The sequence below is a fragment of the Lichenostomus cassidix genome, chromosome 4 (genome assembly GCF_008360975.1).
Source record: "Lichenostomus cassidix isolate B80296 chromosome 4, HeHo_3.0, whole genome shotgun sequence".
NCBI lineage: Eukaryota > Metazoa > Chordata > Aves > Passeriformes > Meliphagidae > Lichenostomus > Lichenostomus cassidix.
This window is the reverse complement of record NC_139484.1, coordinates 36,392,351-36,417,737: the sequence shown is the minus strand read 5'-3', so window position 1 is coordinate 36,417,737 and position 25,387 is coordinate 36,392,351. Positions and strand designations below refer to the sequence as shown.

The 25,387-nt window shown below is 34.8% G+C and overlaps 1 protein-coding gene across 5 annotated transcripts in view; it reads right to left on the bottom strand.

Annotated features, from left to right (window-relative positions):
- Positions 1–321: 321 nt before the first annotated feature.
- The window catches only part of WDR17 (WD repeat domain 17), a 56,394-nt gene continuing 31,328 nt past the window's right edge, over positions 322–25,387 (bottom strand). For 4 of the 5 annotated variants that reach the window (XM_085058705.1, XM_085058703.1, XM_085058704.1 and 1 more), the window contains 21 exons: positions 24,262–24,344; positions 23,255–23,341; positions 22,373–22,537; positions 21,290–21,492; positions 21,004–21,153; positions 20,761–20,891; positions 18,851–18,976; positions 16,535–16,690; positions 15,673–15,737; positions 15,161–15,293; positions 13,868–13,950; positions 12,618–12,717; positions 11,394–11,533; positions 9,023–9,043; positions 7,952–8,063; positions 7,112–7,253; positions 6,921–7,023; positions 6,125–6,226; positions 4,857–4,952; positions 4,512–4,695; positions 322–2,818 (listed from right to left, as the gene is read on the bottom strand). In XM_085058705.1, the coding sequence (XP_084914831.1) occupies positions 2,699–2,818; positions 4,512–4,695; positions 4,857–4,952; positions 6,125–6,226; positions 6,921–7,023; positions 7,112–7,253; positions 7,952–8,063; positions 9,023–9,043; positions 11,394–11,533; positions 12,618–12,717; positions 13,868–13,950; positions 15,161–15,293; positions 15,673–15,737; positions 16,535–16,690; positions 18,851–18,976; positions 20,761–20,891; positions 21,004–21,153; positions 21,290–21,492; positions 22,373–22,537; positions 23,255–23,341; positions 24,262–24,344 (2,502 nt within the window). In that variant the 3' untranslated portion in view covers positions 322–2,698. The remainder of the gene's footprint in view (positions 2,819–4,511; positions 4,696–4,856; positions 4,953–6,124; positions 6,227–6,920; positions 7,024–7,111; positions 7,254–7,951; positions 8,064–9,022; positions 9,044–11,393; positions 11,534–12,617; positions 12,718–13,867; positions 13,951–15,160; positions 15,294–15,672; positions 15,738–16,534; positions 16,691–18,850; positions 18,977–20,760; positions 20,892–21,003; positions 21,154–21,289; positions 21,493–22,372; positions 22,538–23,254; positions 23,342–24,261; positions 24,345–25,387) is intronic. The other variant, XM_085058701.1, reaches the window with a different exon arrangement.

Genomic DNA, 25,387 nt, shown 5'->3' with positions numbered 1-25,387 from the left:
ACAGCACCACAGGCCCAGCCTGGGGGGAACCCCAGCAGGGTGTAACAAACAGGGCATCAGTAAAGCACAACAACATGCATTTAAAGTGCCAAATCTCGCATCTCAGACTGCGGCTGCCAGTGAAGCTGTCTGTGAAGCTTATAAACATGCTAATACTGTTGGACAGATTACTTCCATAGAACAATGGATGTGGTTTTGCAGGGATAAAGTGACATTAAACTTAACTGAGATTTAATAGTAATTGGAAAACATTACCTGGGTAGCTTGATATGTTTCTTCAATCAAATGGAAATACGAATTTTACAGAGGAGTCAAACAGTCTTTTGAACACAAAGTACTCTTTAATATTAAGGGGAGATAACTGTATTTGATTTTCTGTACTAGACAATGAAGCAATATATTAGAAAACAATCTGAAATTATTTTTGAAAATTATGAACCAGTTGATAGTTGCAACCACAGCTGTAACAGCAGACACAATTACAACCTTTTCCGCATATTCCCCTCACTCACCACTGTCCAAACAACTTCAAGGAAAATTCAACCTCGTGTTATTCACAATGACTGTTACCTGATGGATCGCTAATATAAAAAACTCCCTTTGATTTAATGTTTGTATTTTAGTAATGAAACCCTCTTAACCCTCAATCTGTAATTTAAAGGAGTAGATTTGCCCGAGATTTCATGTTAAGGCACAATTTATGTGCAATGTATTGATGCAGTTATACTAAATATTGTAAGATATTTTAACTGTGAAATATTGATAAAAATCCTTATGATACAGCAAAAGATTTTAAATATAGCAGAATGGCAGTAGAGTCAATGCTTCAGATCCCAATCATCAATCATGGAGCTGCATGTTCAGTTCTTAGCTTCGTTCTCCACCTCTGCATCAACAACTTTTATATACCAGGTTGTACAATTTGTGTGCTGAAAGACAGATTTGACAAGTCTTCCATTTGACAAAAGCAAAATCAGATACTGGCTGATGAAAAATTCTTTCAAAGACTATGAAATTTAACTTCTGAAACCAAATTTGTCTTCTGCAAACTCAATGGAAAACCAAAGGAAAAACATTTTCAAAGAATACCTGCAGAAAGTAAAGCATTTGGTTCCAGCATCCAAGTACGTACAAAAATGGGGGTTTTAGGTTACAAAACAGCTATTCCACCCAATATATTCTTACACCTGATACCCTTTAATAATACTCTAGAACATTGCCAGAATGAAATGTTACATTTTTAAAGAGGAAGGAAAAAAACAACCCCAGATTTTTTTTATTTTTAATCTCCATCCCACCTTTCCAGCATGGTGTCGTTATTTCTACAGTTAAATGAAGGCATGGCTTACCTCTATATTGAGGATTGTGTGGTAGGCTCTGCTAAATAGAGACCTAATACTATTTCCAGTTTTACAACAGTTTCTAGAGAAACAATTCTGCCAATTTTTAATTGCAACCTCTTTAGATTTCATGTAACTATCAGGAATTTAAATAAATTTTAAAATTTATTTTAAAGCAGCAGCAAAAAATGTAAGAACAGATAAAATGGATTTCTGCTCATGTGCCATCAATTAAGCTGATAAAGAGTATTATAACCAAGGCATCTTTTCTACAGGTGAGTAATTCTAAGAATTATTAATAAGAATACTAAGTATAATATTTGCCTTATAATTAAATTCCATACTATACACAGCTTTAAAGTTTAAATATTTTTAGTATTCTATTGCCCATAACTGTTCTTCCATTTGAGTGCAGATTTAGTAAATAAAAATATAAATGCACAAGTATTTACTTCTAGTCTGTCATACTACATGTTTAAAACTAATACAAAATGTAAAAAGAAAACAAGCATATTAAATGTACATAGCATAGTTAAATAATTTCAATAAAATTTTTGTTTGTTCCTTACAAAGCCTTTGTTTAAAAAAAAAAAAAGTTTATAAAGAGTTTTAGCCTCCAGTGAAAGTATAAGGGGCAAAGTTGCCAAAGATGATCTCATTAGAAAACAGAACTTTGTAATCTAGATAATCTAAATAAATAGATAATAAATAGATAATCTAAACCAAACTAATATAATAATAAATAGATAATCTAAACAAAAAAATAAGTGAACTGCTATTTGTACTGCTGTTGAAGCACAATAATGAGGTGATGAAATAACATCTACTCTTTAAATTTTACTTCTGCTCTAGAACCCTGTGTGTAAAAATTAGTTCAAGTTAAAAAGGGGAACACAATGTGTAAAACAGTCACAATATTTCAGTCATTCTGAAAACAGGCTGCAGTTGCTATCAGTAAAGTCATTCTATTATTATATATTTGGAAGTGTGTTCATGGATTTCAGTTGGTTATTAACATTTTGGTAATGTGCAGTTAGTTGCTTACTTTACAAGGCATCTATTCACACAGAATTGACTAAAATAATTGTCTGATGACAATACTCTTATTAAAAAAAATAGCATGGCTATACATGAAATTAGGACTTTTTCTTTGGATTATCAAATAATTTTTTCTTTGGATTCTGAACAAACATTTGTATAGAAATCCTTTTGTTCTCATTGTACAATTTTCAAAGTTCAAGTAATTGACCTTCAGGAGAAATCAACTACCACATTTCTGTCCTTTGACAATCAAGGTTAAATCAGCATTAACCCCCAGAGCTATTTTAAGGACTATAAAGTACAGAGGAAACACCTCATCAAAATGGGTTAAGTCGTATTCCTGTTCCTAATGGAGAAAAAGGATTCACTTTGGCCCACATCAAAGCATCATTCAGTGAAATAGCGGATTTCCCATCTTCAAGGAAGAACACAGCACCCTGTAAAGCAAAAATGTTTGGAGGGAAAGAAAAAGAAATTATACATGTAATGTAATGTGTTACAGCCACCACAACAGAAAGCACATTTTATCTGAGAAGAACATAAAAACCTTGTTTAGACCTATCATCTATGTTCATGCAAATATTTTACCCCTCTGACTTGAAAATTTGGTAACGGGTATACATTATGAATTGACTGAACTTGTTATGTCCCCAAATCTGTTGACCCAACATTTCATAATTAAATTTATAGTTTGATGTATTTTATTGTTATTTTATATATGCTTGTCAATTATTCCAGAGTTAAATTTAGCCTGAATGAGAAACTCAGGTAACAAGCATTTTTCTTCAGAATACTGTCCATATTTCATCATGTCTGTCATTATCTCTGCTGATCTGTGCTTTTTCCTATCCGCAAAAAAACCCCTGAAATAATGTCTCCATGAATTGTTTGAAAACAGAGTCTACAGGGAGTCTACAGAACAATTTTAAATAATAACTATGAAAAGGACATAGTACTCATTCTGATGGAAAAAGAGCTATTTGCTAACTTACTAATTTGACAAAATCCGGTCGCAAACTTGCAATTCAGTTTAAGTGTTTTCTTAAAGAGTTATGCCCTCCAAACTTGCTACATAAAACTTGTTAACCCATACAAGTAGGCTGCTCTACCTCAGTATTAGCTAATTTTGATTTTTAAGCTGATCTGCATGCCTAAAGCCATGACTCCTAACGTACGCTAACCCAGAAATAAGGATCCTGTAGATGACAAGCTGGTGACACCATATTTGCTATTCTTGTTGAATGGATTATAATAGCAGCAGCTTTATGTGGCTGTTAGCAAATGTTGAGAGTACAACCATAGACAGGAACCACTGATCTAATATGGAAGTGTTGACAGCAAGTTGTTTTAGATTGACAGAGTTCCAGTTGTGAATTTTGTTTACCTCAAAAATCCCTGTAGCATTTTGTAATCTCCAATTTTCGCCACAAAACTATCCATCTTAGTCCCTAAACCACCCTGTTAGTCTTTGGGCTGACATCTTGCACTGGACAGGGGAAACAGAATTGGCATCGCCTAGAAGAGTAGATTCACACTAAAGCATTACCTGGAGTCAGGAGTAGCGTTTTTCAGGATCTTTCAATTTTCTCTTTATTGAAATGACGGCATATACTAAAGAGGTGTTATAAGGACTACTGTGTTTTAATCATAAAGCTCTATGTGTGTGATGAATAAATATATTTGAATATTTAGTCTTCTAATATCTGGATTTAATTAGTCATGAATTCTGAGTTTGATAGTATACATTTCCATAGTGATAAAAACCAAAACCAGAAAAATGTTACTATGTGGTTGAAGACAAATAATTTCCTGGCTTTTATTCAAACTGTGGTGAGGGAGTAGCCAAAAGATACACGCACTTTAGACACAACATTTAGCAAAGGAAATCTGTCTTTCACATGGAAATTAAAAAGTTTTGGATTTGGGAAATGACAACTATTTGATTGGACAATTCTTTTTATAGCCTTTCTGATATAGCAGATGTCACTGCCTGTCATCTTTAACTCTGCTACCGTGTTTACAGGGTAAACATTTTTCCTGCCAAATGATGGGAGGGACCTTAGCTTTATGTCAACCTCACAAGTCAATGCTATCAGCAAGAAAGAACACTTCAGGTCTCTCAAACCGTACCTGTATCTTTAGCCCTGTCAAACAAGAGATGTGAACAGCTGAATGACTAGGAAGATTTGATCCAGTGACACAGTCAGGCCCAACCATTCCTTTTAGAGGCTCCTCCTGAATTCGCGATTCGAGTACTGCATACAGCGCTCTCTGCGATTCAGAGGGTGGGGTGCATGGCAACTCATCTGTAGGCCTAGGAACATAAAAGCAATTTGTTTTTCAACTTTGCTTCTTAATTTGTGTCAGAAATTAAAAGCCACAAAGCCTTCAGATTTTACAAAGGGAATAAATTTATAACTAAACAGTTAAATACTACTAGTCTGACTCACAGTAATTTTATATTTTTCCACCTACTTGTGTGATTGTGTGCAAGCTCTCCATGCATCTAATTCCTCAGAAAGCTGTTCAATTTTCAAAGGTATATGTACTTCCCGTCTTTTTAAAAGCTGACTGAAAAGGAATGCAAGGAATTAAAGTCCAAATTAATCCTAAAAGTGACTATTTTCTTAGAAGAAAAACATCATGGACAGCAGTAAATTAAAACTATTTCTTATTGGATATGGAATTACTATGGAAATAAATTGATCCTTCACAATATAAGCCATATTAAACCTTAGTAATACTCCTACTAGATATAAAGATACAGCTTTTGATTTAAATTTTAATTATCCCTATTTACACCTTATTTTATTTGCTCTTTTTTTTTAAATTTGCGGCCATTCTATATTTTAAGGCTATATGTGTTTTTATTTCTTAATAATGTCAACTTTACTAAAATAAGGATCTGTTTTGCCTGCCTATATATACTACCTATAGTAAAAATGCAGTTAGAGAAGCATGGTTCAATACATGCTTTGGGACAACCTTTTTTCACTTGCAGAACATAGTTTCAAAGCCCTTGCAGTGGATGCATTTTTTATTTACCAAAATATAATATAAGGGACAGTTACTACCTGACCTAATTCAGCCATCTTTCATTTGTGTTGGGATACCTTACAAATCTCCTGCTTAACCATGTAAATTGTCCACCTTAAGCATGTAAGTGTCCAGTTTAAGATGGGCTGGAATCTAAAAATCTGTGAGTCCTGAAGATATTGACCAATCCAAGAACAAAACTTGGAGTTGTATTGTTCTGTGGTTCTTTATATCCCACAATAATTGAAAGCTTTACAGCCAAAAGTATCTCAAACTGAGTCTCAAAGACTGCTTGTTACTAGTCTCTCAATATCCACAGCAGATTAGCCCTTCTGTAAAAGCTTGTATTTCATCCTGTTATTTCTTTAGGTTCAGAAAAGAAAAAAAACAAACCAACAACAAACAAATGCTCCTTTTCCCTTTTCTCAATCCTCTCACCAAGTTTCAGACATGAGGATAGCTAAGAGGAAAGACATGTTAAGTTGTTTAATTGTCCTTGGTTGGCAATTCAGATAAAACGTCAACAGGTTTTGGGAAGCTTGCAATTCTAGTAAGGTGTAAAAGGACTGAACAACATATACATAACATTTATTCTCTGAGTTTTTGTTTTAATTTTTTGGGAGGGTATGTGAAGAAGTGGGGGCAATGTATGGTGTATGTCATAATAAGGACTGATATTACTCAGTGTTAATGAAAACATGTATTACCTCGTATACTCATACAGTGCAGGTACAATGCTATTGTACTGTCTTCTGATAGCAAGTAAAGCACCAACATAACCACACAATATCAGCAACTCATTCCGAAATCTATAAATGAACAAGTATCAATCATGAAAAACAACAAGCATTTGCAAAATCATCAAACAAACTCATGCTCACATTATAACTTTAAAACCTAATTTAGCCATCTACCTTTTGTGGAGAATATATGTTTGCTGATTATGCTTACTTTCTGTGTCATGGAATTGTTAAAACAGACTCCATCTGCTTCATATTGATCCCCATAATTAAATTTTAAATGGCACATACAATTCAATTTTTAAGCACAACCATGTAAAGTTACAAAAACAAGACCACTTAGACCTTTTAATGTGATAGAACTATAAATGAAAATAAAATTGCCCCAAATGTTAGTGTGGATTTCAGTTTCACCAAGTTTCCCCAACTTTATTCTGCTTTCCTTTCTTCACATGTACGCTTGTATAGGCACCTAGGCCTAGCTTCAACCATCCATCCTAAAGGTGAACCAGAGCTATCCAACATTTTAGACTTAATTCTGAGAGTGGCAGCCCAACTTTCTTTAACAATTTTACATAAAAGCCCACATTATTTGTGATACCACTTCAGGAAACTGAAACCAGAGCATGCTTGCTGTAATTTTTTTTATGTCTCTTTTCTAGCAAATTAAAAAAATGATACTAACAGTGTGCACCTATATATACATTCCAAAAGTTTCCTTTAATGGAAGTTTCACTTTTCTAAGTCAGAAAAATATACTCACTCACTACATTTAGGCAACATTAATTGTTCAGTCCTTATGTAACTTAGAAGATCAAGATATGGAAAGACTGAATCTAAAGTCCAATCTGAGCCACAGAGTCGTTCTGTTGAAAAATAAATAGAAAAATGTAACATGAGGCAAGTTAAACAAATGACATAGGCTTTGAAAGGGTTCTTCATCCAAGTACCTACCTTTCACATACTGAATGCCAATAGGGAGAGCCTTTTCAGGTTCTGTGCTTAACAGGTAGTATTTTATTGTTTCAAATATGTCCCCATCTGCCTGCATTGTCTCTGCCAGTCGCATACATTCTTCCACATCAGGAAGATTACACTGGAAAACAAACATTTTGCCAGAAAATTACTGAAATGCTCAAACACTTCTCTCAGATGCAGAGAAATACTGTTGTTTCACGTAACAATACGAAAAAGTCTCTCTGAAGAAGTCACTGTTTGAAAGACATAGCTGCATACAATGTGCATTAAGAATGCCATCTAGACCAGAGAACAACACTGGGAAGGCTCTGTAACTTTAAGCAGTACCAGTTTTCATTGCTAATGTCTTTGTGAAGCTTTTACTACTGTTTAATAAATGTGCAGTCTGAGTTGCACCTTAAGGGAGTTATCAGGGCAGACCCTTCTGCTGCTGAAGAGGAAAGGGGGCATTTAAGGACATTACAGGTATAAGATACGTAACAATTCAGACTTGTGTAGAAAGTTGATATGCCAAAACATGATTAGGCTGAATATCTAGTAGGTTATAAATCATACTGATAGGTAATTCTGAAGATCATAAGGAACTTCAAAAAGTAACCTGTGTCAGGGAAAGAGTACATGGATAGAAATAAATTTATGGTACAATACTGAAAATAAAGGCAATGAAGACTAACAGAGTCAAAAAGTGTATGTTACATGTAAGACTGAAGAGAGAAATTCATCCTATGGTTTTATTTGGCCTTATGTTTTTTGAAATTAGTAAATAAACCAATACAAAACCTTATTAGCATTCAGGAATATTCTTTTACATAGTACCTTTTCATGCAGGTCATTTATTTCTTCTGTGCATCCAGGATAAAACGCACATAGTTTTACTAACTGCAGTGTATTATCAGGAATCATCATAAGAAGATCAACTGCTAAATCCCTGCACAAACAAAAGCAGTTACTCTTGATGGTTTGCAATAAAAGGAAACTATTTTCTCTTTCACATTCCTTTTATAAAGAGGAGTTTACGAAAAAAAATACTATTTTCAGAGAAGTACAGAAACAACCTCAGTCTCTAAGACTATTTTTGTTCAATAAATGAGGCTTAATTATTCATCTTTTTGGGAAAGTCATTCATTAATTTTCTGTTGATTTAGTTGGTTGAATTAAACAACTGTGCAATTCTTAAGCATCAGAAGCATCTCAAAGTGAAATGGAAAAATATGTGAGCAGATATGGGAAAGAATAGTAGGAACCATCAAAATTGAGAGAAGAAAAGATGATAAATTGGTTCTGGGTCATGAAACCATCCTCAAAATTCCACACTTCTAAAGCTTGATGACATCAACATAAGGCATCTCTCAGTTACCCAGAATGGCTTGATGCTTGTGTGATATTGAAATAGATTATACAAGAAAGGAATGTGATACCTGTTTTCATCCTTCTCAAAGGAAAACTGTTTTAGCAAACTGACATTTCTGACATTTTCCTAAACTTTTTACCATTTGTTACCCTATCCTTCGCACAACAAACAGCTGAAGGGAACACATGTAATATTAGGAAATTATTTGGAAATAGTTCTACTTAGATGTTAATAATTGGTTATTCAGGCCATTCTGTAACTCTTCTATTCATGCAGACATCATTTCTCCTGTGAACTTCAAGACTGACTTGTCCCTGTGTAAGGCAAAACATCCTACCGATTTCCTCTGGATTTTCAAAATGTGGTTCTTAGCTTAAAAATGTTCAAGTAAGCTATTATACAATATTTGCAACTGCTTTCTATCCCACTTTCAAGTACTAATCACAATTAGAAATTAGAGCACTTAGATTTGAAAAATGTGTGACTTTATTAAGGGAAAAAAGAAGCTTAAACTTTCTCTAAAAAGAGCAAAATACCTGTATCCAAATGATGGGAAGCTAAAAGGAAGACATTGAAATAGTATTGAACAAAATTTTGTATTACTTTACAGATAAAGTATCTGATAGAAAATAATTAAACTACAACAGCAAATCTAAGGGTCAGGGCAACTGATTTCAAAAACAGCAACAAAAAATAAAGGTTTCTATTTTATACCTTTTGAAAATCTAAAGAAACTAATAATGAAAGTTCTTTGGAAAATCTGTGATCCTATTACTATGCAACAGCCACTTTTCCAAGTTACAGAAGCATTTTTGAGAATCTAGGATATTTCACAAGATTTTTACAAGATCACTTACTCATATGTAATCATCTTCATAAGCAATTTAAACATGTTTTTAAGTGATTAGAAACTGTTTTGTCAAAAAACTTTAAATCCAATATTCATTTTTAAAAGAAGTAATTCTCAGAAGCCCTCATATAATGGCCTACAAATTATGTTACCCGGAATGGTTTTTAAGAACCAAACTGAAAATTGTCAAGTATAACGATCAACGTGAGTTAGCTGAGTTTGCATATGCAGAATTCAGTATCTCAAGTAAAATATGACAAGTCTTTTGAATAGGAGATAGTTGCTTTTAACACTATTTAGGTGCTAAATACAAGTGCGTCCTTAACACTCACATATTTTCTCAAGGCTGTAGATTTGGGAAAGTGCATGAATGTTTAGTTTTAACTTATTTTTTGCCTTGATTTTATATTTTAGAGCATTTCTAAAAACAACCAACCAAAACCCATGAAACATTCCACCAGTAACTGATTTCTTTATTAACCTATCAGATTCCTTTTGGTGTCTACAATTAAGTGCTTCTCTACAGTAAAATGTTTCCAACAGATGGCTATCCCTAAGCATAACAACCAGTAAAAAAAAAAAAAAAAAAATTAGAGACCCTTGAACTTCAGCTTCCCCATACAATCTTGTGAATGCAGTGAACCACGGGGATTATGCTATGTGAGAATCTCTTTGTAACAAAACAAAGAGATTTATGAATCTCTCATCTTTTCCTACAGAATATGAAAAATATGCTGTCATGGCTGAAAATCAGAATCCAGGATTGTAGTGTGTTCAGTAGAGCCTGTGAAACCCACTGACAAATCCAGACGTATACTTGGGCAATATGCGGTACAGCACTTTAAATTTTATCATGTATACCCATGTGGACTTCAGTGTACACATGCCATAAGTTTGCAGAAGCTTTATGCACCTAAACATAAATGTCATACTAATATAAACACCTATTACAGCCCTGAGATCAGAACAAGCTTTTGTTATAGAACTGGAAAAAATATACACTGTTTTTCTTAATGCCACATCCAGTGCTTTTATCAGAGGCTACATAAAAATCACCCTTCTCAATGAAGGCAGGGAGATAGAAAAAGGAGCTTCAGACACTTTAGAAGCTGCAGATGGGAGTTGCCAAAACAATCCTATTAAGACTGGTGCAATGCAAACATGCTAAACCATTGCAAAATGAAAGCAGCATGTCACTAATTTCTTATTTTATCTTTTTCTACAATGCTTCATTGTCTAAGGCAGGCTAAATGTTCTGTAGAGAGGAGTTCCACTATGTTTCTCCCAGGCTACCGCTACATACATTAGCAAATATTAACTGTGGAAGAAAAACTGATCCTTAACTGTTTAAGTTCACATTTTCTCTGAAATATTAATTATGAAACAGCTATACAACTGCCAAATACATCTTAGGAAGGTTTTCTGCTTTTTCATTGGTAGATAAAAAAAAAAAAGAAGTTGTATTCTTCAAAGTAAAACCACTGCAATGAGGAAAAGAAAATTTAACATAGAAGGTTTCCCCTATATGAAAGAGAGAAATTACTTCTGCAGAATTAAATAGTAATCCTGTTTCATCCTTAAATCTTTACAGCAGACTTGTATTCCTAATGCAAATAGAAAATAATTCCTCAGACTCTAAGATTTGTATTTTTCAATCAAGTACTTAAAATTCACTTCACAGATCCCACTTGAGCTGCTGTTCCTTTTGACTTTTTAATTCAATTCCAGCCTTACTTTGAAGCAGTTATTTTTACTCAGTACAAACTAGGACTTCATATGCTACCTATTGCCCAAGTAGCTAGTGTTTTTTCAATGGGTTTCATACTCTGACAATGACTCCTCTCTCATTTACAATGCATAGAGAATGTATTTGAGATGAAAGCAGAACATTTGCATGCCCTGTATTTCAAAGGTCTAATATAGCAATTCTTTTTCAAGAAGCAATTTTTATTCTCCTTATCCATGGTGGTTTGATCTCTATAAAAGTTTCACAATGACACGCCTAGATTGCTTTGTCAGGGAAAAAAAAAATCTTCTTTGGATTAAGAAATTCTTACCATGTTATTACTGCCATACATTTTCTTGCTAGTAATTCTAGGGCATAATGTGTTGCTGGTGCTGCACTTTGTCCTAAGACAGTACCCACACTGATTGCCAACTCCAGTTCATTTCCACGAATCAGGTTTGCCATCGCAAGCTTGCTCAATGAAAAGATTATATCATTAAGGGACATAAACATTTCTGGACATTTACCATGTTGAGCATGTGACATTCACTTACGAGACTTTTTACAGAAGGACAAAATATGCAATAATTAAACTCAATTATATATACTTTGTGTCTCTTGAATGAGTAAATAATTGTGCACCACATGTTAATCAGTTTTTAAATAACCAAGTAGATTTCCTTTAGCAGAATCTTCCTTTATTCATCTGAAGAAATTACATAAATATGGTACCTAAAACACATGATAGTAATTCCATCCAATCTTAAAGACACTAGCATTCCCCTATCTTTCAATGACAGGAAACTCAAAAAAACAAGAAAATTTTAAGAATTGTCTTGTTTTTACCCTCTCTGAGCAACCAGAGTTACTGATAGGCATAGCAGAATGTCAAACAGTGGCTACACAACAACGTGAAATATGCCTGTTTAGAAATACAGGCATTAACTGATTCTCGATTTCTCTCTGAACAGCTCAGTAAGATGGAATTATACCTATTTGGGGAGATAGAGGAAAAACATGTTAAGTCAGCAACAACAAAATCCAGAGAGAATGAGGAAAACAACCAATTTGTAAAACAACAAACAAAATTAAAAATCTAATAAAATGTTTTCTACATGTCAGTTCTATTTTTGTAGTGAGGGGTGGGGGTTTTTTTTCCTATTTACTTCTTCATCTAGACTGTAAATTCTTCAAGGTAGAGACTACATCTTCTGTAGCACAATAACTTCCAATTCTGAATGGGTATTTTGAGTCACCATAAACAGTAACACTTAGATGTAAATATCTATGGTACTTAAATATATTGTCTAATACAGTAAGATACTGTAAATATATTTCAGCAACAACATGCTATTTTCTGTGCATGAATTTAACAGAATTGATTAAGTTTTTCTACTGACTTTAATATTATAAGGATCTAACTCTGCATAAATATAAACAAATCAAATGCCAAGTACCATTTTAGAATGTGATACAGAAATTTTAAAACATGTGTGGAGACGTAAAAAGGAAGTCAATACTGGCTTTTTAATCGTTAAAGAAGAAAAAAAATTACCTCTATATTTTCAACAGCCAGATGACAACATGCTGCAAGTACTGCATGGCCATCCTCGAAATACCAATCTGCCAGCTCTTTACTGACCTTCTGCAGAAGCCTGCAAGAACAAAACATGAATTCTGCAAGGTCACTTTAAGGATGGAGTTCCTTCGGTCTTAATTGATGTAAAATTCACCACATTTGCTTCTCTACCCTAAAAATTGCTATATTTGACTCACAGATAATGATACTACTAGCTTGAAAAATGCAATATATTTGAGCTTCATCCACTACTTACGTTGATGCATACTGAGGTGGGATGTTCCCCAAAATCTACATCAGTACAGAACTGTCTCTTCAGACTGACAGAAGATTAGTTACATATTTGGATATCCAATCTGTACTTGTAAACTCTGCACCGGTATTTCTCTAATTGCTCAAAAATTGCCCATGTAAATGAAGTAACTACACAGCCTCTAAACTGCTTTTGTTATTATACATATAACTTGATAATTCAGGTTTTGGGCACTGTTCTAAACAAGAAGTGCATATCTGGGGTTTTTTTATAGGCATGGTCAATGAGAACCATAGAATCATAAAATGGCCTGGGTTGGAGGGACTTTAAAGATCATCTAGTTCAAAGCCCCCTGCCATAGGCAGGGACACCTTCCCTGTGACCAAGTTACTCAGAGGCCCATCCAACCTGGCCTTGAACACTTCAAGGGACACTTCAAGGGCTGGAGCATCCACAGCTTCTCTGGGCAACCTGTGCCAGTGCCTCACCACTCTTACAGTAAAGAATTTTTTCCTAATATCTAATCTAAACCTACTCTCTCAGTTTGGCTTCTAGTGTGCCTTGTCAGAATCTTCACTGATGACAAACAGCAAAGCTTTGGGAGGAGATTATGTGTAATAACAAGGGATCACAGATACTTGTTAATGCTAAATCTTACTCTACTTACCAAAAGTTCTAAGTTAATACACAGTATATTTAAGTGCATAGGAATGCATCTTAAATATCAAGGAAGTGAAAATGACATTTAAAATTATAATACATACTTATAAATAATCCATTTTGTGCCAGGAGGCACAATAGAGAAATTAGAGTAGCATCAGGTAGTAACTCTATTAACTAAGCACTGGAAGATGCAATATTTTGTTGAACTCTAAACTGCCGATGCTAAATTAAACCATTACATTTTATATCCCTTAATGACTTCACACTCTGCACTAAGTTGAGGTTTTAGATATAAACTAGAACAATTTACTCATTATAGTCATCTGTATTGTTTCCACCAGAATCTCCACTTGTGGAGAGTGGTAACTTCTGTATATTTCCTTCACAAGCTGCCTGGAAGTGAATAAAATATAGATTAGTTAATGCACAATTCAAACTGAAGATGAAATGCAATTTGTCAATAACAACAAAAATAATCTACGAACTATAAAAATCTTTCTAAAGCCCAGTTATAACAAAGAGAAATTTTGAATGTTTGAACCAATGAACTTTCTCACAGCTAAATATTAGCCTAGTTTTATGTAGCCATACAAGAATTCTATAGAAGCAAGACACTTCTTCCTTCATATGCATTTGTGAAGGATTTTTCAGCATTGAGATATGCTTAAAATGGATGGTGAAGGCCACAACCTTGATTTTTACACCCCAAGGAGCAAGCAGCTCTGAGGGAAGGATGAAATCCACAGATACTTGTCAGCAGATAAACCAGCAAATCTGAAAAGGTTTGGCATATAGTGGCTTTAGATGAACTTTTCTTTGTATCTGGCAATAATTTATTTCTAACATTAAATACAAAGAGATCAATGTGGGTTAAAAGGAAATCAGTTGACAAGGTGGTGTTTGGTCAAGGAGGTCCTTTCCAACCTAATTGATTATGTGATATTCTTTCATGTACTTTAAGAAGTAGCTGGGATAACACCATTAAACCTCAGGGCTCAGTTAAATGGGAAAGTAAGTCCTGGTATTTTGTTGCTTATTATTATCTGATTAAACTTTTGACACAAAGACTATTCTATTAATTGTAGTATTTCTCTGCAATACCTCTCTTACATGAAAAATTAAGATCTTTCTGAAGCTTTAACTTGCTTTAAGTTCAAACATTATAACTTGTTAAATCTAAGCACGTGTAAAAGTTCCATTCTGTTCATTATTCAGCTATTCAGCTAAAACATACAGACAGACAATTTCTCAGTAAAAATTCAAGGGAAATCAAATCCTATGTGACTTTGATGTTAGGGGCAAGACTGACTGTTGAAAATCAGGTTCCATTTCAATCAATATTGAACACACCAGTTTTCATTATGGTCATTTGATTGCAGTTTAGAAGAATCAGGCTTTAGATCTGTAAACATGAGGTACCTCCTTCTTATGATTTCTGCATCAAAACTGGTCAATTGGTATTATGGAAGTAAAGACTAGGGCATCGTTATTCAGCTACTTTGCAAAAGTGAACAGTGCTAGCCTTTTAAATATGAATGTCATATTCTGAGTTACAAGCTAAGAGCTAAATACATCATCCACACTGATATATATGTAGTAATACCTGTGCAACAAGTAGAGCCTCTTTAAGCTGACCTCTTGAAGTAAAGAAAGAAACCAGTTTTTCCACATCTCCGATAGCTATACAGTATGGGATGACATCATCATTTTCTTCCCGAATTAACTGATCAGCTCTCCTAATTAAACAAATGGATAAATTAACAAGAAAGATCTACATATATGAACAATCACCAAACTTATCTATGAGGTGCAGGTGTGAGATGAAGCCATATAAAGTTCACTGATACCCATCTGCCTTTCCAGACTTGCAAACAGTGGATATTGCACTAAACAGTTTATAAAGTTGCAATTTATATTCAAGCCTTTGATTCTTGTACACAAAGTTTTTGAAATCCTCCACAGTTCCATCCCAAAACTTACTGAACAAAAAGTAACAACACTAGAATGTTGCAGCAAAAGACAAGTACAACTGATATTAGTATCCATCCTTCCTACTTGTCTGTGTTTTTTTATGGACTGAAGCTAAAATTTGCCATCATAATTTTATTAACTTACCTTTGCATTAACCTCCTCCAATATTTCATTGATACACCAGGTGCAACTGAGAGAGCTTTGTCCCACTAGAAGAAAGCAGTAATACATTGAACCTGATCGTTTTTATTTAAGAAAGAGCCATATTTTAAACTAGTGCAACTTTTCTTCCATTAAATAGAAATTTATCAAGAGTTAAATAAGGAACAAGTTATGCTTTAGACTGCATATGTTAAAAATAATTGGAACAAGATTGTTGTATCGCGGTCCGGGAGGGTGGCACAGGCCGGCTGCCCCCCGGACCGGGTCTCTGGTTCTTGTAAATCCCACCGGATCCAGAGCGAGCGGCCCCCGAGGTTCTGTGGCATGGCAGCAGTCTTCTAACCGCGTCAATTCAAGCAGGAAAATAGTGATACGAAGGAAGAACTGGACTGCATCTCTGTTCTACTAGGGATGTTTATTTGGGGTAACGGGAAAAGGGGTGCAGGGAAGGAGAAGGGGAAAGGGACACAAGGCAGGGAGGGGATGCTAGCAGCCCAGAGATGGAAAGACCACGAGGTAATCCAGGCTCTGCCTTTTAAGGGGAAGGAGAGGGGGCAGGGGCTAGCTCTCTCTGAGCCAGTCCCAGGAGGACAAAGAGAAGATGGGCAGGAGGGTACACACCAATAGGTTTTGAGGTACAGCAGAGCATATTTCAAAATGAACCAATGGTATACAAAGCAGAGGCACAAAGGAGCACATGGAATCCTGAAACTCCACGTTGCTACACAAGATTACTCTTTTTGGGACTTGTAGCACATTTACTGCTTCCCCATCTTTGCAAGGGTCACAGGTTTTCAGACACCTTCATATTTTATTATTTTTCAATAGTGTTCTAGTATTTTACCTCTCCAAGTTCTACCATTAGCTCACAATATCGCTGAATTTGTCCTAATCTTAAATGTATTTCTGCAGCTTCTTTGAGTCTTTCCTCTTTGCTTGGTGCACCAATCCCACCTCCAAACTTAGACATCTTTACTGTTGTCAGCTCTTGTGCCTTGGACTGAGGGAAAAAAAGAAAAGATTAAGAAGTTTGCTGTGATGAAAAAAAGTTTTCCTAAGAATGGACTATTGCTAAATATTACAGTGGAATATAAAGGTTATAATTTAAGAAAAAAATTCTGCAGAGAAAAGGCTAATTGAAAGAGTTTCAATGAGATTACAGTCACCTATATTTATGTTGTTAAAATAACTGTTAGTGTTTTGTTAAACTCATACATTTTCCCTAAACATCTTCCTTTAATAACTTAATTCTTATATATAATAATAATTCACCCAGATCTCCCTCGTAAAAATATTGATATTTTGAAACTTAAAAAAAAAATTTTGTTAACATAAAGCATACAGAGCTGAAAATGGTACATATTACCATTGTAATGAAGTCCTCATAAAGCAATAACAAAGACAGTAGGCTTAACTGGTAGACAATAGGCTCTGTGGTCTGATCTGTCAAGTCCCATTAACCTTATGGCCAAGAAATTATTTGTGTTCCCAACTACTGCAATTTTTATATTAGCTGGGGAGATAAGACTAAATTTTTCATCTGGCAGAGTTTGAGAAACAAGCTGTAACAGAATTGTGTGTAACACAGAAGAAAAAGGCAAAGGGAACTTCACATTTCAAGAATTCTCAGTTGAATTCTATGATCACAGCACAATGATGACTTTTGGCTATTCGTGACTTTGCAGTACCATATATGGAAGGTGGAGAAAGAATTTTGAATATTCTTCACCAAAGTAAACTGCCATGTAGACCAATGGCAGCTTGCAAGTATCTGTTCTTTTTAAAAAAAAACTACTTTAATTTTTTCCCTCAGCACCTCTACATTTTTTATTATTTTCATGCTGAAGTCTCCAATGCATCCTCTCTGTTTTCTAAAAACAGAAAAAACACAGTTGCTTTACATCCTTACTTCATTCTGAAATGTCTAGGTGCTGCAATGCCATTATTCAGTTTCCTAAGAAAAAGAAAGTATTAGCAATCCTTAACAAGCAGTCAGCATCACCCTATCCCCTGCTTTCCCTCAAAGCTTTCAAACAAGATTCTGAGTCAGAAAGAAGACAAAATGCTTTTAATTAACGTGAACACTTAATCCAGGTTCACAGAATGACCAGCAATTAATGCAGGTACTCTAAGTCACTGGAGTTAGAAATGCCTGAAATCAAGTTGTAGGGATAAACAGACTGCTTGCACTGCACAAGTCAAGATTTAATGTCTTTTCAGGCTAATTGGCTGAGAAAACTAGTTTTTGGACACATGGACACACAGAGCTTCATAGGATTAGCAGAACAGCTGCTATTATTACAGTTAACAAAACTAATAAACCTTAATCACTTGAGAGTCATAAGGAACATAGGACATTCTTAAAGAGACTGTGATTTTGCAAAAGAGACAGCATGTAACAGCAAACAGATGATACCTGGCAAGTATTGGCCCTGGGGCTGACAAGTGCATTTCTTGATCCATACCAGTAGATAATCTCTCCTCTATTTACAATCCAGTCATTAGAGTATGGGATTCTGTAGTATTCTTAAGAACTTGCTGACATAATGATGAATCTGCATATTCTACTCAAAGCGGTTACATATTCTTAAATGCAGCTACTAATAAATTTATGGCCTAGTACTTGAATTTCCTGTTCTCATCCAAGTCACACTTAAGCTGCGAATCTGTATCAATGACAGGTTCTTGTTTAGCATTCCTTCTTCCAGAAGGACATATTTCTGCTGACTCTCCTCCATTTTCAGACATGAATTCCACATCTGTACATCTGAACGTAGCTACATACTTCATGTTTATACAATCAAATAATTTGACTTTACTGAACTTAAAAGTACAGTGTATATAATAGGGAAGACAATCTGGCTTCATAGCCGAAACTGTAGTGATGATTGCTTTGCAATTTCTTTCAACTATTTTCAAAAATGCTTTTCTAGTTAATAACTGTAACCTAGCATTTTAATACTGAAGTATGCATGAAGTCCCACAGACTTAGCTAGATACTACTGTAGCAGAGTAGTATTGAAGTGAAGAGCTGGCATAGCACAAATATCTTTGGACATGAAATTGTGACCCTTTTGTAAAGCACTGAATTTTATTTTTAAAGAGTGAAATACGACACGGACTAACAACCATTTTCACACATTGTTTGTGCTTCACTTACCATTCTAAATCTAACAAGGTGTTTCACATGCATAATTCCATTGCAGTAGTTTTGTGGAAGTAAACTGTCATCCTGTCCTTTTATTACAGCAACCAAATCCCACAGATTTTTGCTGCCTCCTGGAGGCTAAAATTGTTAGGGAAGAAGAGTTTTATTACAGTAACATTCAAGAGAAAAACTTTAAATTATAAAGACATTGAAAAACATTTGTCAGTCAACTTCAAGAAATACAATTTCAGATAATTTCAACATTGGAACCTTTACTATGAAAACATGAATTAGTGCAAGATACCACAAGTCCTTCAGTCTTCTTGAAGGCTGTAAAGATACAGTGAGATCCATGAACCTATTTGGTTACGTGTGGATGTAGCTGAGGACTTGCCATTAGAATTTTCCCTTTTGCTCTCAAAGAAATACGAGCTATCTTGTGTCTGCTGCTGGCACAAAACAACAGTCAGCTGCTGGAATGCAGAAGCTGACCCAGTACTTTACCACTTTCTGCAAAGAAAAGACATGAGCCAGGTAGAAAACAGCTTCAAGGCTAGACTGCCAAAACCTGGTTAATTATCTTAATATTAAATCCTAAAACAAACACATATAGGATAATTGTATATGTACAAAATAATTGTTTAAAATAATTTTTAAGCATTTCTATTGGTCTAGCCTTTGAATCAATCCTTCTGTAGCAACAGGATAACAGTTTAACATTGAATGACGTCTAGAAGAGCGTGAATATTTAAAAGCTTAAAAAAAAAAATCATTAAACCTTTGACCTGAGGAAGCTTTGCCAAGAATAACAGGATTAAAAGTCTAGAAGTCCAGTTATTTCTGGAGCTGGTAAAAAGCATAAAATCCTGCTAGGGAAACTTTCTCCCCTCTGCCCCTCCACCCCACCCCCCCCCCAAAAAAAAAAATACTAATGTCTGTTTTTTCTGTCCATTAAAACTCTTATTTTACTCCTCATAGTTTAGCACAATACCTCATTTTCGGGACTCAAAAAGCACTGAGTATAGCTGATCAAAAAAGCTTCTGTTCTTGGAAAATTCTAATATTCTTGTAACAGTTTTACTCTCAAATCAACATGGGATATCAAAATTTATAACTTCAGTAAAAGAAGGAATTCCATAAAATATATTTTTAATAGAAGAGTTAATGTACAAGTTTGAAATTGAGAAAGATTGTCTCAGCCTTTCTAAATCATATGCTTCAATTTAGCTAGAACTCAACTATTTTGGATGAACGAGGTCTTTGTAGATCAATGTTTTGACTTAAATTATAATAGTGTTTTGACACAAGCTGTAGTTCCAGGTCATTTTTGTCCTTGTTCTACCTCAAGTTCAGCTGCCATACAGATAAGCACTCACAGGGATCCAGTAGTTTATATTTTAAACTCAACTGCATTGAGAAGCTGCAGCAATTTATAGAAAGTATTGTTGCAATGGAGAAAAGGCAATAGATGGATACTGGGGCACAGATCATCCAGATCTACAGTTCCTAGAACATAAAGAGCAGTTTGGGGACAAACATTTGGGCAGTTCAAACCTTATCAGTAATGAGGGTGTTCTTTTGATGAACTAAAAATTGAAAACTCTAACACAGTTTAATTAAACATACATTTTCATTTTCTTCAATAGCAAATTGCTGTCAAATCAACCTTTCCTATAGAAAATTATAGTATTTCACTAATTGAACTTTGCAAAAAAATTGTGTTCACAACTGACAAACAATTCAATCATGGACATTTTTATATGCCGATCTGTTAAGAAATATAACTGATTTCTGTCTATTTTCTAAGGTCCCTTCAAGAAAGAGAAAAAAAATGGTAGAGAAGAAAGCAATCTCAATTTTGAAGATTGACTTCAGAAGAGAAAGTCATGCACACATCATCCCTAAGTTTGCAGAATACTTACTGAAAAACATTCTGAAAACCATCTTAGTTTTTTTCCTCGAAGATTTCCCGACAATTTTTCCAATTCTTGTTTAATATCCTTGGAAACTTTACCACACAGCAAAGGAGGAGCACCAGATTCCACAGCACGATCTAACACACACAAAGATTTATATATGAAATTAAAATATAATAAAAAACAACCAAAGGAATAAGAATACTAACATGAAGAAAATGAAAATAATGGTATATGTAATTTGCTTACCTACATTACCAATAATATCATCCCAACATTTATCTGCTATGATATTTATTTGTAGAGGGTTTATAAGAGGTGTCAATGACCAGAGTCTCACAGTGGAATCACGAGAGCAGGAAGCCATAGTAAATGGACGACTAGGATGACACGTTAATCCTAGTAGAGAGGACATTTAAAATTGTAGTCAAATAAGTTTATCTAATAATGTGTTTGATTAAATTACTTCATAAATTTCAAAACACATTAGAATGCATTTTAATATGTATATAAAACAAAATTTAAAAAATATTACCATATACATCTGCACCATGATCATAAACTGTGTCCAAACATGTTCCATCTCTTGTGTCCCAGACTCGAATTGTATAGTCCCAACTGCCAGATATTAGAAGGTAAGGAATTTCAGGATTCCACATCAGTCCCCGTACTGGAGCTGTATGTCCACTAAGAACATTTATACAAGCATCTTGTGTATAATCCCATATCCGAACGGTACTGAAACAGGATAAGAGAGAACAATCTCCTTCAGATCACCTGTTGAAATAGAATTATCTCTACTTCAGCAATATTCTAAGCTTCAGATTTATCAGAATTGCATCCCATCAGGGCTCAAAGAGCTGTAGTGAAAGGATCTAGATCTGGCTGGTGACTGGTCACCAGCAATGCTCCTCAGAGTTCAATTCTAGGGCTAGTCCTGTTCAATGTATTTTGTTCAGTGTATTTTATTGTTAAGAAGTCGCTATCAAGTTGTTTCCTGTCATGAATCTCTACACTATGAACTAATAGAATTTGCTTTAAGTATAAACCTCTAATGAATGGTAATGGGGAAAGCAATAAAAGTACTTCAAACTTGTGATTCTTTACAAAAATATCTTGTATACTACACAGGGAAGCGGCTTAGAATCATAGAAAAATGCTTCCTCCTGCTTACCATGGACTGATATGTTTTCTCTCAAAGGCAATGTCATCAAAGTATCTAATTAAAAATTAAAAATCATTAAAAATCTCTGAAGATTCTACTTAAGTATACTTTAGAAAAATATCATATAAGAGCAGGTCTTGCACCTGTTTCTTTAGACGTAATGTAAACACGTGATATCCTCCTTGTATTATTCCTCGCAGTAGCAATATCAGGCACTGACTCTACTCTTGGGGAAGCACTTGGAAAGTTGCACTACTATAGCAGTCGTGACAATTTCAGATGATTCTGCTGCCCAAGTACTATTTAAAGCTAAGAGCAAAGCTAAAGCCTGAATCTGAACAAGGCTGAGATTTAGTTTCTTAAGTATTCACGCACCATTACAAGTAGAGATCGTAAGTTTCTCCAATAGTCCTGCCTGAGGTTTAAGTTTCCTAATAGTTCAGAAATACTAACCCATCATCAGAGCCACTGCAGAGGATTCCTTCTCTGAGAGGAGACCACCGTACATGAAACACTTTTGCAGTATGCCCAGTAAAAACTTTCAGTGGTTGATCAGAGCTGGTTGCCAAATAGTAAACACGAACATTTTTATCCTCACAACCAGTAGCTATCATATCTCTGCAAAATAAAAACAGCAAAATCCTTGGTCATAGAGATGATAACTGCTTTTTTAAATTAAAATAAATATAATGTACAATTTGCAGTTTTTTTAAATACCATGTCTTTTGTTCTCCTTTGTCTCTTTAAGATGTAAGTATTTATAATCCAATTAAATAAACTAAATCAGAAAAAATCCTGATAAAGATCCATTAGTTGAAATGTGGAATAGTATTTGCACTACAGTCTGACCATGCACCCAGTTAATAGTTAACAACTATTAGTAGATGGAATACTATATAATTTTCTTTTTGACAAAAGGTTCTCATGTCATTATTAGGAATTATCTACTAAATTTACATGCAATCACAATGCATTTAGTTGTCTGCTACATCTTCACCTTAGCAGTCATTACAAGGACACCAATCTAAACCCCTCTTTCTTGGTATTAAATGTCTGCCTTTCCCCCCCCCACCCTCCATTATACATTCAGATTTTTTTTCTCTCATCAATATGAAAAGATCCTTCTTTGAAAGTTAAGGAAGTTCATGGTGGTCAATTAAATATGGTGGTCAATCTGGGAATAGAGAGCTGCTATAGTCATATCCTACTGCAGAACAGGTAATTTTAGTGTTTTACTATCACAGTGAATATCACATTCTAGATAACTGTGTTACTTTACTGGTAATCAATTTAAACAGTAAATATTGACAATTCTTTGGGTTAATTTTTACTTACTTGTTGTTTTGACTCCAATCACAGCCAAACACTGCAGCTGGATGTTTGTACTTGTGAAGAACATTGCCATCAATGGTTCGAATAATACTGAAATCAATTACAATGTAATATTATAAGGAAAAATACATTCTGAGTTAGCTATCCAAAATTAAATATTGTTCTGTGCAAATAAGCCAGATAGCAAAAAGATACACTCAAAGAATATGAGAAATAGCCAGAAACAATGTCAGCCCCTCAATTACAAATCTAATTGGATGTTGATTGTACAACATCTAACTTGGCTACAGTATCTATGTTTCTTCTGAGAGGCTTTAAAGATGTTCGCTGGGGTAGAAAGTGGAAAGATCCCTTTCTTCAAAGGATCCTCACAGCCCAAAATCAAATGGTAGTCATAGCATTAAGGTAAAAATAGGTCTTTATGAATTAAAAAAGAAAAAAAAGAAAAAAAAAAGGTTGTTTTCTAAAATTTCTGCCTATTGTGTTTGAGCTGGAATGTCAGAGGTAGCAGAGGAAATAAATGAAGAAGGATTCTTAAAATATGTTGAAACACAGTATATGCAAAACTGGTCTCAACGGACATTCAGGTGTTTTTAAAAATGAGTATTATCCTCCTATGATAGTACACTTGTAATTACTTCATTCTGAAATAGTACTTTCTGGTCCTTGAAACAAACAAACAAAATTAAAAATTAAGATAAGAAAAGCTGGATAGCATTTGAAAAGTGTCCTCTACAGATAAGAAGCCTAGGAGGATATTCTTGTCCAAATAAAAATCAATATTTAGTCTCACTACTGGAGTGGCTTAGACACTATTCCTTTTGCAAACATTTCCTTTATTTTTTTTTCTTAAAATCATGAAAAACATACCCTAACAAGTACAGAGACTAATATAACTCAAGTTTTGTCCAGTAAGGAAAGTTTCCAAATTAATTACTGAGAGTACTATCAAAATTAATGGACTTGAGAAGTGCATTTAGCAGGTTTTTTTTTCTTCCAATAACACTCACCAAAATCCATCACTGCTGCAGGTTGCTATTCTTTTGGAATCTTTATGACTCCAGGCAATGCAGAAGATTCCATTCTTTCCATGCTTCAAAAAATGCAAAATACCTATCAATAAGAAATAATTCACCCCTTTTTCTCTCATCTACTGACTCATCTTTTTTACTTTATTCTCCTGTGGGATTCAGCCCTTTTCTCCCAGCACAGTATACTGTACAAAACCACATTATATTGAGTACCCAATAAAACTGGATTTTGAGAATCCAAATCCAAAACGTTGGGACTATAGAGATGGATATTAAACTGCGATAACCTCCAGGATCCAAGAGACAAAACTGGGTCAAGCTGAAGAATGAGTAATCCATAACTATATAAACCTGAACCTTAAATAAAGAACACTGTGGACAAACAAGAGGGACATTTGGGCCTTGGGATGACTGGTCAAGGGATGTGAAGCACAGGTTGTGTTCTCTTCTGTCCTGCCAGTTGCAGGGAACGATGTGGCAAGAAACAAGAAGATCATGCAGATGAGTATCTGGATTTGATACTGGTGTTACCAGCACAATTTTGGGAGTTTTGATCATGGGTCAGTTTAAACAACACCGAGCCTGCTGGCAACAAATGGGGTCTTAGTTTAGGAGTTTGCAGGGCTCATTGAGAGATCTTTAAACTAGATTGGAAAGGGGCCACTTGGAATTTAATACAGAGAGCTTGTCAGAATAAGAATAAATGAGATAGGGAAGACCAAGGCCCATCTAGAATTCAATCTGGCCAAGGATGTCAAGGACAAAAAGTAGTGCTTCTTCAAATCCATTAATTACAAAAAGAAAACAAAGGATAATGCACGCCCATTACTAAATGGAGGGGGGACCCTGGTAAATGAGGATGCAGAGAAGGCAGTGGAATTGAACACCTTGTTTGCATCAGTCTTCACAGACAAGACCAGCTCTCAGGAATCTCTGACCCAGGGAACCAGCATAAAAGAATGTTGGAAGGCAGGCCTTCCCTTGATCAAGAACAACTGGGTTAGAGGACACACAGACAAACTTGACATCCACAGGTCCACAGGCCCTGACAGGACACATCCACAAATGATGGGAGAGTTCTGGTTATCACCACAGTAAAGTTGCT